This window comes from Salvelinus sp. IW2-2015, linkage group LG13 (assembly GCF_002910315.2).
Source record: "Salvelinus sp. IW2-2015 linkage group LG13, ASM291031v2, whole genome shotgun sequence".
Taxonomy (NCBI): Eukaryota; Metazoa; Chordata; class Actinopteri; order Salmoniformes; family Salmonidae; genus Salvelinus; species Salvelinus sp. IW2-2015.
Window position 1 is genome coordinate 38,356,006 of NC_036853.1, and position 19,847 is coordinate 38,375,852.

Below are 19,847 nucleotides of genomic sequence, written 5' to 3' on the forward strand. Positions count from 1 at the left end.
GGAACTTTTTGGCAAAATAATTGGTACCTAAAGTTTGAATGCAACAATGTTTCACACACATAAGTTATTTTCAAAGAGATGGCTAACAGCTAGCGAGCTGCATTTTTTTTTTTTAAACACAGTTCCACTCACCAGATGATGATAATTTGAAACTTAACTTTTTGTTGAAAGTTATTCTTGAAAAGGGAGAAGCTAACAAATTKGCAACAACATCCTCTTTGATAACACCTGCTACAGATGCTCAAAACTAGCCGACAACAAAAACTAGTTAACTAGACCATGGGAAAACTACTGCTAGTTTATTGCGCAGAGACCGGTGGCCTTCGAGAAGGCAGAAGTATCCATACGTTTTTGTAAAAACGGTCCCATCCATTAAGTCAAAATGTGATTGGTTGATGTCCCAGTCACTCCAAATTGTTGCCCTATTACAGTTGAATGGCAAATGATTTCTATCTAGCTTCTGATGGCCTAGCAAAAGGCTGACTAGATTTAGCTCCCCAGAGACTAGCAAAGAAAAATCAGTGTTAACCCTTTCCTTTCCAACAAAAACTGAAGAGATTAAATCAGAACATTGAAAATATTATTATTGTTATTATTTTATAAATACTTATCCCTTCACTGAAGGCGTAGAAGCCCCATTCTTCCTCACTTTGGGTTAGTAATAATTTGTATATTGGCTCTACTTTCCCTCAGAATGCACTTTTTCACTATTATGAATGTCTTAAGAATTCATATGTTGTTCTGAAATATGAACACAGAAATACTGGACAATTTGACAAAAGTACAATCATGGTCTTGAGTTTTTTTCTGGTCTCGGTCTTGACTCGGTCTCGGACCCCTTGTCCCCCTCCCGGTCTCGGTCCCCCCTCTGGACTTGGTCTTGACTCCAAATCTATTTGTTCCTGTCTTGAAATCGCTCTTGCTTTAAGTGGTCTCGAACACAACACTGCTTCAGACACATGAAATGGTTCAAAATGGGAACACTTTGNACATTGAAAATATTATTATTGTTATTATTTTATAAATACTTATCCCTTCACTGAAGGCGTAGAAGCCCCATTCTTCCTCACTTTGGGTTAGTAATAATTTGTATATTGGCTCTACTTTCCCTCAGAATGCACTTTTTCACTATTATGAATGTCTTAAGAATTCATATGTTGTTCTGAAATATGAACACAGAAATACTGGACAATTTGACAAAAGTACAATCATGGTCTTGAGTTTTTTTCTGGTCTCGGTCTTGACTCGGTCTCGGACCCCTTGTCCCCCTCCCGGTCTCGGTCCCCCCTCTGGACTTGGTCTTGACTCCAAATCTATTTGTTCCTGTCTTGAAATCGCTCTTGCTTTAAGTGGTCTCGAACACAACACTGCTTCAGACACATGAAATGGTTCAAAATGGGAACACTTTGCCCGGCGTGCAGGGCAGCTGATCGACCGGTTGGTGACCAATGTCCTACAATATTATGTTTTTCTAAGTAGTGAGAACACTCGGGAGTAGGCAATGTTGAAAAGTAATCTTTAGACATGTTGTACTTTTTTTAAACTTAGTTTTGTAATTGCTAAAACAAGCAGACAAGAAAATTGCATTTGAAAAAGGTAACGTTCTATGTAATACCGACTGAGTATCTGGAACGTTTTCTTTTTGTTCTGAYAACATTACTTTAAATACAACCATGAGGAAACGTGATGCTAATGTATTGAAATTCCCACAGAAGAACATTATTTCTTAACATTCTCTGAAAAATATGAGAACATTACTTTAAATAGAACCATGAGGAAACCTGTAGGAAACATTAAGCTGAAGTACTGAAATTCCCACCTATGAAAGATATGGTTCTCAGAACGATATGTGCTAGCTGGGTATCCTGCACRATTCCCAGATTTTTGTGGGAAGGTTGTATGCTAAATAAACATAGGARAACCACACTCTCACCAAGCTCTAAGAAACATATGGTTCTCAGAACATTATGTGCTAGCTGGGCATTGTTTGTGTCCCTCATTTCACCTCTCTCATTTCACATCTCATCGGTTTACTTCTCATAAGGTCAATAAGAAATCACATAACTCTTATTACTACAATATTACATATTTACACCCTTTACTGCATTTTCATGTGTATAGCCCATGGCTCTYACAGTCAAATAACATGGTACATTTMACTCACTATGATGTAATGTAATACTATGGTAGACCAGCGATGAGATGACAGACTGTCTAGTAGTGACTTAATCCAGATTCGTTAAATTTTTATTTCTGTCTAAGAGAAGAGAGAACATTTCACTTTCACTCTCCTGATGAATTAGTTAAAATTGCCAAACCGCTGCTGTGCTCTGCCTCTGAGCAACGCTCATCTCCATACTGTACAACCACACTGATGACAGAATATCTATTTATAGAAAGTCATTCTAGATCTAATTTCCGCTTTTAACTCGGACACACTATCACACATACTATAGTCACGCATAGTATCATACCGTTTATCCAGCAACCCTAACCCTCATATCCGTGCTGAGACTGATGCCCTATACCGTAGTAATGATATCCATGTGACGTCTTTGAGGATGTGGGTGTCAATAATAATGGCAGTGGGACACTACAGTCAGTAATTGGACAGCTGATCTCAAGCACTTATCGCTGCTATTATAGGCCTGGGTTTTATCTGTAGAAAGGTCCTATTGTAGTGGTAGATGCAGTACATGTTCATGGACGGTTCCCAGGCAGATCGATACCCTGAGGATGTAGAAATTACAGCCCTTAGATCCACTCGCAGTCGCAGTCGGCGTTCCAATTCCCCACAAAGTTGTTTGATGGGCTTGAGGTCAGGGCCCTGTGCAGGCCAGTCAAGTTCTTCCACACCGATCTCAACAAACAATTTGTGTATGGACCTCGCTTTGTGCACAGGGCATTGTCATGCTGAAACAGGAAAGGGCCTTCCCCAAACTGTTGCCACAAGTTGGAAGCACAGAATCGTCTAGAATGTCATTGTATGCTGTAGCGTTGGAACTAAGGGGCCTAGCCCGAAACATGAAAAGCAGCCCCAGACCATTAGTCCTCCTCCACCAAACTTTACAGTTGGCACTATGCATTCGGGCAGGTAGCGTTCTCCTGGCATCTGCCAAACCCAGAATCATTCATTGGACTGCCAGATGGTGAAACGTGACTCATCACGCCAGAGAACTRGTTTCTACTGCTCCAGAATCCAATGGCGGCGAGRTTTACACAACTCCAGCCATCACTTGGCATTACAAATTGTGATCTTAGGCTTGTGTGTGGCTGCTTGGCCATGGAAACCCATTTCATGAAGCTCCCGATGAATAGTTATTGTGCTGATGTTGCTTCCAGAGGCTTATAGAGAGTTTGGAACTCGGTAGTGAGTTCCCATTTCCACAGAGGAACTCTAGAGCTCTGTCAGTGGCCATCGGGTTCTTTGTCACCTTCCTGATCAAGGCCCTTCCCCCCCCGATTGCTCTGTTTGTCCGGCGGCTAGCTCTTGGAAAAGTCTTGGTGGTTCCAAACTGCTTCCATTTAAGAATGATGTAGGCCACTGTGTTCTTGGGGACCTTTAATGCTGCAGAAATGTTTTGGTACCCAGATCTGTGCCTCGACAAAATCCTGTCTCAGAGCTCTATGGACAACAACTTCGACCTAATGACTTGGTTTTTGCTCTGACATGCACTGTCAACTGTGGGACCTTATATAGACASGTGTGTGCCTTTCCAAATCATGTCCAACTAGGTTGTAGAAACAGCTCAAGGATGATAAATGGAAACAGGATGCACCTGAGCTCAATTTRGAGTCTCATAGCAGATGGTCTGAATACTTACGTAAATAAGGTAGCTCTGTTGAATTATTTTTAATAAATTTGTAAAAATTTCTGAAAACCTGTTTTGACTTTGTCATTATGGGGTTGTGTGTAGGCTGATGAGGAAAAAACTGTGACTTGGGTGACTGGAGTCTTTGACAATTGTCGGGCCTTCCTCTGACACCACCTGGTATAGAGGTCCTGGATGTCAGGGAGCTCGGCCCCAGTTGTGTACGGATGCCGAGCAGTTGCCATACCAAGCGGTGATGCAGCTAGTCAACATGCTCTCAATAGTGCAGTTGTAGAACTTTMATGATCTGAGGGCCCATGCTAAATCTTTTCAGCCTCCTAAGGAGGAAGAGGCGTTGTTTTGCCCTCTTCACGACTGTGTGWTTTTTTTTTKTACCATGATAGGTCCTTAGTCATGTGGACACAGAGGAACTTGAAGCTCTCGACCATCTCCACTACAGCCCCGTCGATGTGAATGGGGGCGTGCTCAGCCCTCCGTTTCCTGTAGTCCACGATCAGCTCCTTTGTCTTGCTGACGGTGAGAGAGAGAGGTTGTTGTCCTGGAACCACACTGCCAGGTCTCTGACCTCCTCCCTGTAGGCTGCCTCATTGTCGTCAGTGATCACCCTCGTGATCACCCTCGTGTCGTCAGCAAACTTCATGGCGGCACGCAGTTGTGGGTGAGCAGGGAGTACAGGAGGGGAAGCACACACCTCCGAGGGGCCCCGCTTTGAGGGTCAGCGTGGTGGATGTGTTGTTGCCACCCCTCACCACTTTGGGACGGCCAGTCAGAAAGTCCAGTATCCAATTGCAGAAGGAGGTGTTTAATCCCAGGGTACTTAGCTTAGTGATGAGCTTCGAGGGAACTATGGTGTTGAACGCTGAGCTGTAGTCAATGAACAGCATTCTCATGTAGGTGTTCCTTTGTCCAGGTGGGAKAGGGCAGTGTGGAGTGCAATAGAGATTGCTTGATCTGTCGATCTGTTGGGGCYGTATGCAAATGCKAATTAGAGTGGGTCCAGGGTGTCTGGGATGATGGTGTTGATGTGTGCCATGACCAGCCTTTCAAAGCATTTCATGGCTACAGATGTYAGMGCTACGGGCTATAGTCATTTAGTCAGGTTACCTTGGCMATCTTGGGCACGGGGACTAGGGTGGTCTGCTTGAAATATGTGGGTATTACAGACTGGGTCAGGGAGAGGTTGAAAATGTCAGTGAAGACACTTGCTAGCTGATTAGCGCATGCTCTGAGTACGGGTCCTGATAATCCGTCTGGCCCTGCAGCTTTGTGAATGTTACCTGTTTAAAGGTCTTACTCACATCGGATACGGAGAGCGCAATCACACAGTCGTCCAAAGTCGTGCTCTCATGCATGGTTCAGTGTTGCTTGCCTTGAAGCGAGCATAGAAGGCATTTGGCTCATCTGGTAGGCTTGCGCTACTCAGCAGCACGCGGCTGGATTTCCCTTTGTAATCCGTGATAGTTTGCGAGCCCTGCCACATCTGACGAGTGTCWGGATTCAATCTTAGTAGTAGGATTCGATTTTAGTCCTGTATTGACGCAATTCTGAGGACATCAACATAAGACAAAAACACTTAGACACATTTCTAAAGTGGAAATGTCAGGTGCAGAATCAGGGTATAGAGAAGGTCCCGTGTCCCGTGTGGCTCAGTTGGTAGAGCATGGCGCTTGCAACGCCAGGGTTGTGGGTTCATTCCCCACGGGGGGACCAGGATGAATATGGATGAATATGTATGAACTTTCCAATTTGTAAGTCGCTCTGGATAAGAGCGTCTGCTGAATGACTTAAATGTCAAATGTAAATGTAAGGTGTTGCACTGCACTTTCCTGACAGCCTATTTATGAGAGGTTCTCATGCAACACCGCACAGTGGCAGGCGCGACCCTTTTGTTTTAGTTTTGCTGAGGGATCAAAAGTGGCACAAGAACCACAGTGTCACGACTTCAGCCYAAGTCGGCTCCTCTCCTTGTTCGGGCGGCGTTCGGCGGTCGACGTCACCGGTCTTCTAGCCATCGCCGCTCCACTGTTCATTGTTCCATTTGTTTTGTCTTGTTTCCCCGCACACCTGGTTTACATTCCCTAATCACACTACATATATATTCCCTCTGTTCCCCCCATGTCTTTGTGTGGAATTGTTCTTTGTTACATGTTTTGTGTGACGCGCCAGGCTGGTTTTTCCCGGGTACCGTGTTCACCCGTAGTATGTTTAATTGTTAACAAAATGTTGCTTCATTTGTGAATTTGTCYCGCTTTACACTTTTGCTTTTGGCTGGAGGTTTGTTTGATGCAGTTGCGTCGACTGTTGTTTGCTTCTGCCAAAAAAGTGTGCGCCTGATGACAACTCTCTGCTCTCCTGCACCTGACTTCTACACCAGTAGTGCACAACCTGACACACAGCGAGGAGTTTGGTTAGCAACTGTGTTTTAATCACGTTGCCTATGCACCGAAAGAGAACTAATATGATTGTATGTTATRGCTCTAACTAGGGGCCAGAGATTTGTATGTGTCCAAATGAGAAGAGATGAGATTAAAGTATGTGTTTTTTTTTTATCTCCACTGCTCATTTACCACAAATATAAAATGTATTCAGAACTGAAACTGTCATCTATTTTTGGAATAACCAATTAGGAAAAGAGGAGAGAGTGATGAACTGGTGCTGAAATACTAATGCCTGAAAATGGACCAGAAAGTGTTCCTCTCCCCTGTAGGCCAACTAAAAAGCCCTTCGGTAGAGGGGCTGATCTGGTGATATTCCTCATGTCATGACTGAGGCTAAAAACAGTCTTCCTCTGCATGGCTCCATGGCCATTGTACTTCTACTGGCCTTGCTTAGCAACAACAACAAAAATCCCCCCCTGCTCAGTACACAGGGAGGATAAAGGAGAGGGATTCTCCGTTTCCATGAGAATTGCAATATCTATGACACACACCAAAGTACAGCAGTATTGACTCTGCAGGCAGCGATCACAGGGTGACATGCTCAGGAAAGACATTCAAAAGCCTCTCTGTATTGGCAAGGTGGATGTTTATAGATGAAATGCAAACATTTCTCATGTCTAGAATAGACCTAACRTCTAGGAACAGAGTCCACATGCATCCACAAGCCAGTCAAAATCATAACCACTGGCTCTTGAGTAAGAGGCAGGCTGACTAGATTTCACCCTCAGACATACACGATAAATGTAGGACTAGTACCACTCTTGCATTTTTCATCTCTGGAAGAACGATAGAAACACAAGACAGCAACTTGAGACAGAGAATGGGCATGTATAGGTAGATACTGCTGGAGGGCCCCACCAGGTTGCGCACAAATACTCTCATCATCCCTAAATATGTCCCGTAGACTACACAGCAACTGCTATCTTTAATCTACCTGGTCTTTGGGTCGTTCCATGAAATTAATGCCCTTTGCTTCCCTTTGATACTTGTAAGTAGAAATTGTGCACCAATATTGAATTTTAAAAGCCTGTTTTATTCAATGAAGTGCCCTTTAATGTAGACCTAAATGTTAACCTAAGTATACCTCATAATATCTATAGCTACTTCATCATGGATTTAGCCCAAGTGTAATCTACACACACTATGCAGGCTAGTTTGTAGGCTCTTGTTACCCTGACAATATATGATCACTTCTCATAAGACATTGTAACCAGATTGTGCAATGGACTGGCTGTTAAAATATCAAAAACATCACTGTGCTTCTCCTATAAAGCATTAGTCTATGGTGCTATGAGAGGAGAAGTCTGTTAATAGGTCGTTATCAATTAAACGTCACAATAAGGCGCAGTGTTCGATTTGCCTGCTGGGGGGCTAGGAGACCCTCAATTGGCGACTGCACATCGTTTAAGCGATTGTTAAATAAATATGAACTATTGGGTTATAATATCATCATCTCTTGAAGAGCGTAGTCAGAGCTACACATTTCAGATTATTCCAAATTGAGCTCTATCATCAGAGTTATACAGCAAGTAACTGCACGCTTTTCATGATCAGTAAACATCAATTGATCATGTAATTTCAGATGTGTGAGTAGCCTTAAGATATCTCTCAATATTGGCCACCATTCAGATACGCGAGAGTAGAACATTCTTATTATATCTCAGTGGGGTCTCAATATTGGCGCATTTGCCGATGTACTGTTAGCTGATGTTTTATTTGCAAGCTACTGGTAGAAACTTTGTACAGTTGGCTTAAAATAGTGGTAATTATACCTAATGTACTTTTTTCTCCAACCAACGTAGGCCTACCTAGCGAAGTTAGCTAACATTATCCCCTTTTCAACATTGTTTTTAAGAGTGTTTAATTATGATTGCTGCTGACAGACATGATATGCTACATTGAGTGATGGACGATGTCAAATTAGCTAGCTAACTAATAACAGATCARGTCAATATGGCTGGTTAAGAAGCTAACTTTCAGTGGATAAACTAGATGGCCGGCTATTTCCAAATATAGTTTTATTTGCTTGCCATCTACAGTGGTGATGACAGAAGTCCGACTGACAACTTTACCAGGACGAGGATTTACCGGTGTAAATGGATAGGTTACCCTCACGAATCTTAAATGACACGATCAATTGATGTTTACTGATCATGAAAAGCATGCAGTTACTTGATGTATAACTCTGATGATAGTGTAGTTCTGACCATGCTCTTCAAGTGGTGATATTAAAACCAAATAGTTAGCTATAACATTTATTTAACAATCCCTTGAAAACAGCACATAGTTGTCAATGGTTTTTTGAGAAGCTGGGGGTCTTCTTGCTCCCCAGTAGCCAAATCGAATACTCTACACCGTATTGTGACGTTAGAATAAAATAGGATCAGATAGAATTGAATAGAGTAGAATAGAATGTCTACTGCAATGTCTACAGTAAAAGGTCTAGGCTCTTGCTTCTACAAATGGGTGGTGAGTTTGATTCTTTTGCATAAATTGCTTTGCCTTTCAGTGCTGTCACAGAGGGTTGGTGTATACTACTAGAAAAAAGTGTTCTTCGGCTGACTCCATAGGAGACATTTTTGATTCCAGGTATAACCGTTTTTAGTTCCAGGTAGAACCCTCTGTGGAAAGGGTTCCAACTGGAACCAAAAAAGGGTTCTTCAAAGGGTTCTCCTATAGTCCTAAAACCCGGAAATAAGTTAGCTCTGGTTCGTTCAGCCATCCCTATGGGAAAAATGAATGGGGAAAGAATAGGGTTTTGGAATAAATGATGAAATTAAGGTCTGAGGTTAACACAGGCTTAGGAGATCTTATACGTTTGGTTCTATGAGATAATAGCAGTCAGTTAACATGACTATGAATTATGAAGCCTGTATGTCATTTGTTTTTTATTATTATATACAATTCACAAAAAGTGACGTAAGCGGATGAAGAGTAACCCTACAAAAACATTTTCCTAATAGGCTTTGTCCAACGAGCCATGGCGGAGTTAGTGCCTACAAAAAGACGCTATTACTAATTCTCTCTAAGGGGACAGCCAAAGAACCCTTTTGGGTTCTAGATAGCACCTTTCTTTCTAAGAGTGTATTTAAACCAACTTGTGTGACATTGGACCTGTCTAAATCTGCTTAAAGCAGAGCGGAGGACTCCTTGCTGAGGGGTAAAAAGAAAGAAACAGAGAAAGTGGAATCCCTGTCAGTGCCAAGGGTGTGTGGGTGATGTGTGCTGAGACAGAGTGCATATRCCTGCTTAGAGGGATAGTTCCGGAATTTGGCAATCTACTTCCCCAGAGTCAGATAAACTTGTGGATACCATTGTTATGTATCTGCATGCAGTTTGAAGGAAGTTGCAAACTACCGTTCACTAACAGCTCCAATCATCTTCTCCCCCATGAACCAACTGGGAAATACAGCCCATAATATAGAATACACAAAGTGTACAAAACATTAGGAACACCTTCCTAATATTGACTGGCACCATCTTTTGCCCTCAGAACACTCAATTCGTCGGGGAATGGACTCTACAAGGTGTCAAGCATTCCATAGGGATGCTGTCCCATGTTGACTCCAATGATTCCCAGAGTTGTGTCAAGTTTTATGGATGTTCTTTGGGTGGTGGACCATTCTTGATACACACGGGAAACTGTTGAGCGTACTACCATGACCTGTTCAAAGAACTTACATGTTGTCTTGCCCATTTACTCTATGAATGGCAGACATACACAATCCATGTCTCTGTCTCAATTGTCTCAAGGCTTAAAAATCCTTCTTTAACTTGTCTCCTACTCTTCATCTACAGTCGTGGCCAAAAGTTTGGAGAATATGAAATATGAATTTTCACAAAGTCTGCTGCCTCAGTTTGTATGATGGCAATTTGCATATACTCCAGAATGTTATGAAGAGTGATCAGATGAATTGCAATTCATTGCAAAGTCCCTCTTTGCAATGCAAATGAACTGAATCCCCCAAAAACATTTCCACTGCATTTCAGCCCTGCCACAAAAGGACCAGCTGACATCATGTCAGTGATTCTCTCGTTAACACAGGTGTGAGTGTTGACGAGGACAAGACTGGAGATCACTCTGTCATGSTGATTGAGTTCGAATAACAGACTGGAAGCTTCAAAAGGAGGGTGGTGCTTGGAATCATTGTTCTTCCTCTGTCAATCATGGTTTCCTGCAAGGAAACACGTGCCGTGATCATTGCTTTGCACAAAAAGGGCTTCACAGTCAAGGATATTGCTGCCAGTAAGATTGCACCTAAATCAACCATTTATCGGATCATCAAGAACTTCAAGGAGAGCGGTTCAATTGTTGTGAAAAAGGCTTCAGGGCGCCCAAGAAAGTCCAGCAAGCGCCATGACCGTCTCCTAAAGTTGATTCAGCTGCGGGATCGGGGCACCACCAGTAGAGCTTGCTCAGGAATGGCAGCAGGCAGGTGTGAGTGCATCTGCACACACAGTGAGGCAAAGACTTTGAGGATGGCCTGGTGTCAAGAAGGGCAGCAAAGAAGCCACTTCTCTCCAGGAAAAACATCAGGGACAGACTGATATTCTGCAAAAGTTACAGGGATTGGACTGCTGAGGACTGGGGTAAAGTCATTTTCTCTGATGAATCCCCTTTCCGATTGTTTGGGGCATCTGGGACAAAAGCTTGTCCGGAGAGGACAAGGTGAGCGCTGTCTCTTATACACATCTAGATGTGTATAAGAGACAGCATCAGTCCTGTGTCATGCCAACAGTAAAGCATCCTGAAACCATTCATGTGTGGGGTTGCTTCTCAGCCAATGGAGTGGGCTCACTCACAATTTTGCCTAAGAACACAGCCATGAATAAAGAATGGTACCAACACTTCCTCCGAGAGCAACTTCTCCCAACCATCCAGGAACAGTTTGGTGACGAACAATGCCTTTTCCAGCATGATGGAGCACCTTGCCATAAGGCAAAAGTGATAACTAAGTGGCTCGGGGAACAAAACATCGACATTTTGGGTCCATGGCCAGGACACTCTCCAGACCTTAATCCCATTGAGAACTTGTGGTCAATCCTCAAGAGGTGGGTGGACAAACAAAAAAACACAAATTCTGACAAACTCCAAGCATTGATTATGCAAGAATGGGCTAACATCAGTCAGGATGTGGCCCAGAAGTTAATTGACAGTATGCCAGGGCGGATTGCAGGTCTTGAAAAAGAAGGGTCAACACTGCAAATATTGACTCTTTGCATCAACTTCATGTAATTGTCAATAAAAGCCTTTGACACTTATGAAATGCTTGTAATTATACTTCAGTATTCCATAGTAACATTGACAAAATATTTAAAGAAACTGAAGAAGCAAACTTTGTGGAAATTAATATTTGTGTCATTCTCAAAACTTTTGGCCACGAATGTACACAAATTGAAGTGGATTTAACATGTGACATCAGTAAGGGATCATAACTTTCACCTGGACTCATCTGGTCAGTCTATGTCATGGAAAGAGCTTTGTTCCTAATGTTTTGTACAGTCAGTGTATAGTAACACTTACAGAGAGCGATGGGTGCAGGACTAATATAATCAGTATAAGTCAGTCCCTACATTTTAACCTAAATATTTATACACTCACAGCATCTATAGTTACTTCATCATGGACTTAGTCCATATTGGTTACAGTTGGCTATGTATAAGGGCGAGACCTAGATTCAGACACGGGAGGCAGATGGTTCGAGTCTCTGATATTTATTGTAATCCAAGGGGCAGGCATGTGAATGGTCGTGGACAGGCAAAAGATCATAACAAGGTCAGAGTCCAGGAGGTACAGAATGGCAGGCAGGCATGAGGTCAGGGCAGGCAGTATGGTCAMACAGGCGGGTTCAGAGTCAAGGCAGGCAAGGGTCAAAACCGGGAGGACTAGCAAAAAACAGAGAAAAGCACGGAGTAACACGCTGGTTGACTTGACAAAACAAGACGAACTGGCACAGACAGACAGAAAACACAGGTATAAATACCCAGGGGATAATGGGGAAGATGGGTGACACCTGGAGGGGGTGCAGACAAGCACAAGTGAAACAGATCAGAGTGTGACACTATGTTTGTAGGCTAGTTACCCTGACAAGATATGACCACTTCTCCTAAGACATTGTAACCAGGTTGTACACCAGACTGGTTGTTAAAACATCAAAAACACAGTGGTGGAAAGGCTGAGCTGTCATACTTGAGTAAAAGTAAAGATACCTTAATAGAAAATGACTAATTTACAAGAGATAGCCACCAAGATACCTTTATAGAAAATTACTCAATTAAAAGTGAAAGTCACTGGTTTAAAATGTARTTAAGTGCTGTGGTGGAAAAAGTACTCAATTGTCATACTAGAGGACAGTAGGGATGACAACGCTTTATATTGATAGGTGTATATTGATAGGTGTGTGAAATGGACCATATTTCTGTCCTGCCCCAGCATTCAAAATGTAATGAGTACTTTTTGGTTTCAGGGAAAATGTATTGGAGTAAAAAGTACATATTTTCTTTAGGAAGTAAAAGTAACAGTATTCAAAAATATCAGTAGTAAAGTACAGCTACAAAAAAAAAATACTTAAGTAGTGCTTCAAAGTATTTTTTATTTGTTACTTTACACCACTGCAAAAACATAATGACATCACTGTGCTTATCCTATCAACCAGTAGTCTTTGGTTAGGCTCCCTTACCTACTCTGGCTGGCTATGGCCCCTCTCCAGACAGCCAAGACACACACTGCATCATTCTGCAGCAGGCAGCACAACCATGGGGGAAGGACGCTGTCTGTGCTCTGCTCTCTCTGCGGGCCCTCTGTCCAGACATATGAAAACAACTCTGTGCAGCTGATGCTGTTCCCCAAATCTCCAGTTCCGGTTCTAACATGCAGTCAGGACTGTATCCACAAAATAACACAGGCCCAGCGCCAATTGCAGAATATGACCGATGTTGCAAATTCAAAAACAGGTTATTCCTGCTATGAGTAGGCTATAGGCTATCCATGGCAAATTAATTCATAAGTCCCACTGGGCACAAACTGGTTGAATCAACTATTGTGGAATCTACGAGGAAAATACATTGGATTTGAAAAAAGTAATCAACGTAAACTGTTGTTTTGAGGGTGAAATTTCAACCATAGGATTATGTCATCATGGTAACCAAATTTCAACATAGTATAAAATATGTTGAATTTGTTCCTTTAAAACATCAGGTCTTCAACATTATACCCACTATCAGAAGAAAAAAAAACAGTCTGGGCAGCACCTACTGGAAAATGTATCAATCTACAGCAGTGGCGTGTCAGTGCCGTTTCAGATGAGGGAGGACGATTCGTTTTTCATGAGCATGGCCTTATTTCTATTACAGTATATTGGATGACTGTCATTCATATTCCATTCACCCAGTTTAAATGTAACAGCGATAGGTTTAGGCTACTGCATGATACTCAAAGTTCCCTATAACCATCATGAGGTTGCTACAACCTAGCCTATGAATGAAAGTTTACAACGTAGGTGCACACAGGTCGAGAGACAAATTTGATATGACAGGCAGTGACACATGGTCAGACAATGACATTCAATACCGCCTGGCACACTTTTGCCTGCATCTAGCTGATAGTGGGTGTAATCATTAGTCCAACAGTTGCAAACGAGAGTCTATTGGACAAATTCAGGTATGTTTATCCCCATTTTGTTCCGTTTGCTTCTGTTTAAGAAATGTTTTTCAACAGAATTGGCGGAATAAATACACCCCTGATCACACAGACACAGTTCAGTTTCATAGCAGCCACGTTGAATTCCTTCTCACATCTACATTATGCGCTCTCCTCCTTTCACCTCTTCCCTTCGCTTGTGGGAAAGATGCACAACACATCAGCTGTATGTGACAAGGTGAAAAAACCTTTCCAAGCTAAACCGCTACACATAGCCTACATCGTTCTCACCATATTAGATAAAGTAACGTCATAGTCAGCATAGCTAACAGAACTAACGCATTAGTAAACCCGCTACAATCATGCAGTAATGTTACGGTGTAAGTAGTTACACCGGCGGGCCCCAGTGGCAATAAAAGCTTACCTTGACTCGGAAGAGTTCCAGTGTTGTGTTGGATAGTCATAGCCAGCTAGCTAACATAACATCCCTCGGTTTGAGCAGGGTGTTTCAGTAGGCTAAACTAGCTAGCTGCATTTAAAAAAAGCTAAAAGTCTATTTCTCTTGCTTCTCCTTCATTTAGGAATAAATGAATTTGTTCAAAGTCATTCCAAAGGGCAGGTTTAACAGAACAAATCATGTGACCATACTTTTTCACTCATATATCATCAATGATGCGTTGATTCCGCCTGCACTGATCGGTCTTTAATGGGATAGCTCGAAAGTAGTTTTCATAACATTAGAAATATATTACCTAGGTGACATTGCCTAATGAACCCAATTTCACCCTCAAATAGTCCAAATGAATATATGCTAAAACAATAAATCCGTAATTGATTGTGAAGTTTTTTTTGCTGAGGTAGTCTTAGTTGCCTACATCTAGCGAAGAAGTTTGGTGCTTGACAGAGCAGTATTTCTGGAGTTCGACAATGTGCACGACAACTAGCTTACATTTTTCCATTAGGTTGTTAACGTAGCTCTAAGCCAGTCACTTCATATGAAATTAATAGGAAGCTAACCTAGAGCACACACACTCAATGCTGAACACCAAATGTTTCCTCCACAAGCTAGCTAGTTAGCAAGCTACTTTAGCAACAATATTTTATCACAATTGATGAGTTTTGAAGAAGCTGCTAGCGCTGCCTGTTCTGCAGTGAGATCCTCCCGTCAGCTCAGCTTGTGCTGCACTCAACTGATCCCAACGATCGCATAGAAACACGCTGATCTACGGACTGATTTCTGACAACAGTCACTCTTAACCTCTACTGGATCGGTATTCACCTCTGAAGGTAAATAATGTCCTTACATTCAGTAATCTTGCTCTGATTTGTCATCCTGAGGGTCCCAGAGATAAAATGTAGCATCATTTTGTTTGATAAAATCTAATTTTATATTCAAATGTAGTAACTGGGTTCTARAGTTTGAACCCCTGCTGTGTAATAATTTAGCTAGCTATTCTGCATATTTCATAGAGTCATACAAAAGTGCAGTGATATCAAAGATTGGGAACTAAGTTTACATTTTTGAATAGGGGATGCTCGGGAATCCTAACATTTTAGGATGAGTCCCACAAGACAGATCGGATAAGGGAAGAGCGTCGCGTAGGAGTGATGCCATCTGACGTAAGACAATGGGCCTATATAGCGTTTGCAAAATCATTAACATCTGTTTCAATTCAACCCAGAATTGAACTAAAAATAGACAATAAAATAGGCCTAGGGTTTCAAGCTCTGGTTGATTTCAAATGTAATATATACTGATATTGAATTGTGTTTGGTTGTCAACACAACCAAATATCAATATTTGAAGGAGATGCATCTTCTGCTTGGATAGTTCCATCTGTGACACTGACTTAGTCTGCCTTTAATTCCAGTTTGTCTAGAGATTAATAATTGATATGTTGGATTCAAGTCTCCATCTCAACCCAAAATCATGGTAAAAAATAGGAATAATTCAAACTTTATTTAAAGTGCATTTTAAAAAGTTTGATTTGATTTATTCCCGATTCTTTCACTTTTTTTGGGGGGGGGGGGGGTTGAGATGGAGACATGAATCCAACATATCAATTATTAATCTCTAGACTGGAAGTCAGTGGCACAGATGGAACCAACTATCCAAGCATAAGACACATCTCCTTCAAATTTTGATATTTGGTTGCGTTGACAACCAAACACAATTCAATATAATTTTGAAATACAATAAATAGCCTATTGACTTAGACAAGTTTACAAACTATATGTTGGATTCATGTCTCCAACTCAACCACAAATAAAAGTTAAAGAATGGGATTAAGACAGTGGCTCAGATGGAACTATCAAAGCAGTAGATACATTGCCTTTAAATGTTGATATTTGGTTGCGTTGTCAACCAAACACAATTAAATATTACTTTTTTAATACAGTAAATAGCCTAAAAGTTAAGGCTAACATTCCACATTAAAATGTCCACATTTTGAGGTTACTGTAACTATAAATGTCTTCTTAGGTAATTATATAAAGTGTGCATGTTCAAGATTGCCTGCGTAGGTCGTAGCAGGTCTGTGGAGATCTTCACAATTGCTGTAATAATCTGCGCAGAATCTCAAACGGTATGGATGACTTGCACTCACATGTACTTTTATGTAATCTCAACTGCAATCCAGGCCACTTGGTTCTGCTATTAACACACTGATAACACAATAAAATGTTGTATAAATAAACAAAATATCTGACATTGTATTCCTATTTAAAGTGGTTGAAAGCACAGTGATGGATTTGGGTGACTAACTAAATCAAAAATCAGATATTGTTTTTCCATTGGAATGTGTTTGTGCTTTTAGATGGTTGAAAGCATAGTGATAACACATTGGAAATTCAACTAATTATTTTTGAATGGGTGAAAAAATATTGTAATCTCATTGATCAACATCTCAACCAAATATTACCCAATTATCCACATTGAAATAATGTGGTGTGCCCAGTAGGTTGATAGAAGAAGGGGGCACAATGCCAAAGATTCTAGACAAAATACTTCATTTAAATAACAAAATATTCAACTGTCATTGTGGGAAATGCGTTTTAGTTTAAACAGGCTGTGTAGCCTACGTCTTCGTGGTAAACGGTTAAAACCAGACCATTTGAAAACTCAGTAGCCCTAATCCATAAAATGCTTTCAACGTCTAGTTTTTAATTTACTTTTGGTTGATTTGTCACCTAAGTGAAATCAAGGTGAAATCAACAAAACATCCCACCATGTCATTGGCTGGATTTAGGTCAAAAGTTGGGTGAAAAATAAATGTCATTATGTTGATGACTTTTTACAAATCCAATCAGTTTCCACATTGATTCAAAGTCCTCACGTTTATATTTTTGGGGTTGAAATGACATGGAAACAACGTTGATTCAACCAGTTTTTGCACAGTGGATGGTAATTCCAGGATGTTGCTGGATATTACAGGCTAAACATCCCACATGTCAAACCTACAACACATATGGAGTGGGTTTTAGTAGGCTAGCCGAGAGAGAGATAGCGACGATGATACTGTGACATTTAAGGACAAAGACATCCTTCTATAAACAATATAAGATGTGGGCTGTTTCTATGGTAGCCATGTGCCTGAAAGGACGGTGCGGCGCCGGTCCTATATTGTGATCCCATGCTCGTCTCGTTTCTCGTCGCGTCTACCCGTCCTATCCGCCCACTAGCCAAACTGACCCTTTGAAATACGGGCTCACCCAGTACACCGGAGGACGTTTGCTGCGAGGAGGCAGCACTTGGATCTGTCTTTTCTCCCTCGCGTTGCGATCGGTGTCTGTGCCAAAAGCCCTCGGTGCCGTCGGAGGAGCTGATACTGGCAGCTGCAGCTGCTGCTCCTGTCGCCCCGGTCTCAGGCATGCTCTTTCAGTGGGGCGTAACGGACGATACTCTCCGGGAAAAGGGAGAACGAAATCGCATCTCAGGCAGGCAAAGCATCGACCGCGACCGACCGGTGGGTCAGAGAGACAGAGGTTAAATTAACGTGAAGTGATGGTTGTTGTGCTGGTGGCTCATCCTGGTTTGCAGCAGAATGCGAGCAGATGGATAGCGCTCAGTTGATTCTTAAGTATCGAGGAGGGACAAAGAGAAAAGGGGAGACGACGCGTAGACTACAGCCAGTCTCATTCACACAGACACATGCACGCTGGAAATAAAATTACGTGATTTTCCTCCTTCCCCTCCAAGAGAGAATTTCAATAAATACACCTTTCACTTTCTCTGACCTCTGAAAGCAGCCAGAGAGCAAATTGTTTTTATAGAACCACTACCCGAAGCAGAAGCGCCACCACCGATCTGATATCAGTCAAAATACTAAACGTGTTATATTTACTTTCCAATCCCACTGGTCACGCTGACATTTCAACGTAGATAATTGGGTARTATTTGGTTGAGACGTTGATCAATGAGATTACAACCTATAGTCACCCACTCAAAAATACAAAAGTTAGTAAAACGTCCAATGTATTATCATGATGCTTTCAACCATCTACTGTAAAACCACAACCAAATTCCAATGGAAAAACAATGTCAGATTGTTGGTTAAATTGTCACCCAAATGTCTGTCACTGTGCGTTCAAACATTTAAAGTCACAGCAAAGTTCAAATGGGAATACAATGTTAGATATTGTGTTTATGTATACAGCAGATTAGTGTGATATCACTGTGCTTCATCTAATAGCACAACCAAACGATGCTGGATTGCAGTTGAGATACATTACCAGATTTTGTGTAGATTATTACAGCAATTGTGAAGATCTCCACTGACCTGTGATAACCTATGGGTTCTATCTTGAACATGCATGCTTTACATGATTGCATAAGCAGAAATGTATTGTTACAGTAACCTCAAAATGTGGCTCATTTTCAGGTTAATTGTTACATTAGTTTATAAACTTCAGGCTATTTACTATATTACAAAAGTAAGGCGTGACAATAAAAAATTATATAAATCTCCTTAAGCAAAGATATACACAAATAATACATTATCTGATGAAATTGCTTTAGAAAGTGGCACAAGACATGGTTGTCCCCTCTCCCTCCTGTTTGCACTGGCAATTGAACCGCTTGCAGAAAGAATTTGACATGACCCAAATGTAACAGGTACAAGTATTGGTAAGCATGAATATAAACTAATCTTATTTGCAGATGATCTCCTGATATACCTGACCAATATCGAAAACTCAATGGCCCACTTGTTAAAAATATTTTCAAAATACTCTAAAATCTCAGGATATTAAACAATGAATGTGAAAAAAACATGAAATAATGACAAATCGGAACAATAAAAATAATAACTCATGATCTACAGCAATTCTTTAAGTGGAACACAAAAAAGATCAAATACTTAGGGTGCAAAATAAGTGACAAACAAATATATAAAGAATACTATCCCATTACTCAACAATATGAAAACAGATGTATTTAAATGGAACAATCTTCCCATAAATCTTACAGGTAGGTAGAATAATACCAATTAACCCACCGAAGACATCCTTTAAAAAAGTATACTCTGTCATGAAATACTATATAAGGGCAAATATAACTAATATAATAAAAGGAGAGTTTTACATCTTGCTAAGTCTGAGGGTGGTATTAACCTCCCAGAATTGTAATTGTATCAACTGATTGCAATTGATAGGTAAATGCACCAAAGAGGAACAATGTGTACATATTGAAGATGCGCAAGCGCATCCCTAAAATCTTTTCACGTGTCGATTTTCAAAGGATAAAGCAAAGAACATTGACAATTTCATAATTAAGAACGCTATAAATGAAACGTATACTACAATAACTAATATCACTCCCTAAAAACACAACCCTATGGAACAATCCTTGGATAACGTTTCAGAATTCACTGATAAACTGGTCCACATGGAAAACTGGCGTAAGGCATAGTAAGACTTGGTAATATGAAATACATTTTT

General features: G+C 41.1%; 1 protein-coding gene across 1 annotated transcript in view; it reads right to left on the reverse strand.

Annotated features, from left to right (window-relative positions):
• The window catches only part of LOC111971418 (anoctamin-8-like), a 62,737-nt gene extending 44,512 nt beyond the window's left edge, over positions 1–18,225 (reverse strand). Inside the window, 1 exon segment of the mRNA XM_023998184.2 lies at positions 17,622–18,225. Coding sequence (XP_023853952.1) covers positions 17,622–17,781 — 160 coding nt within the window. The 5' untranslated portion in view covers positions 17,782–18,225.
• Between the last annotated feature and the right edge of the window lie 1,622 nt (positions 18,226–19,847).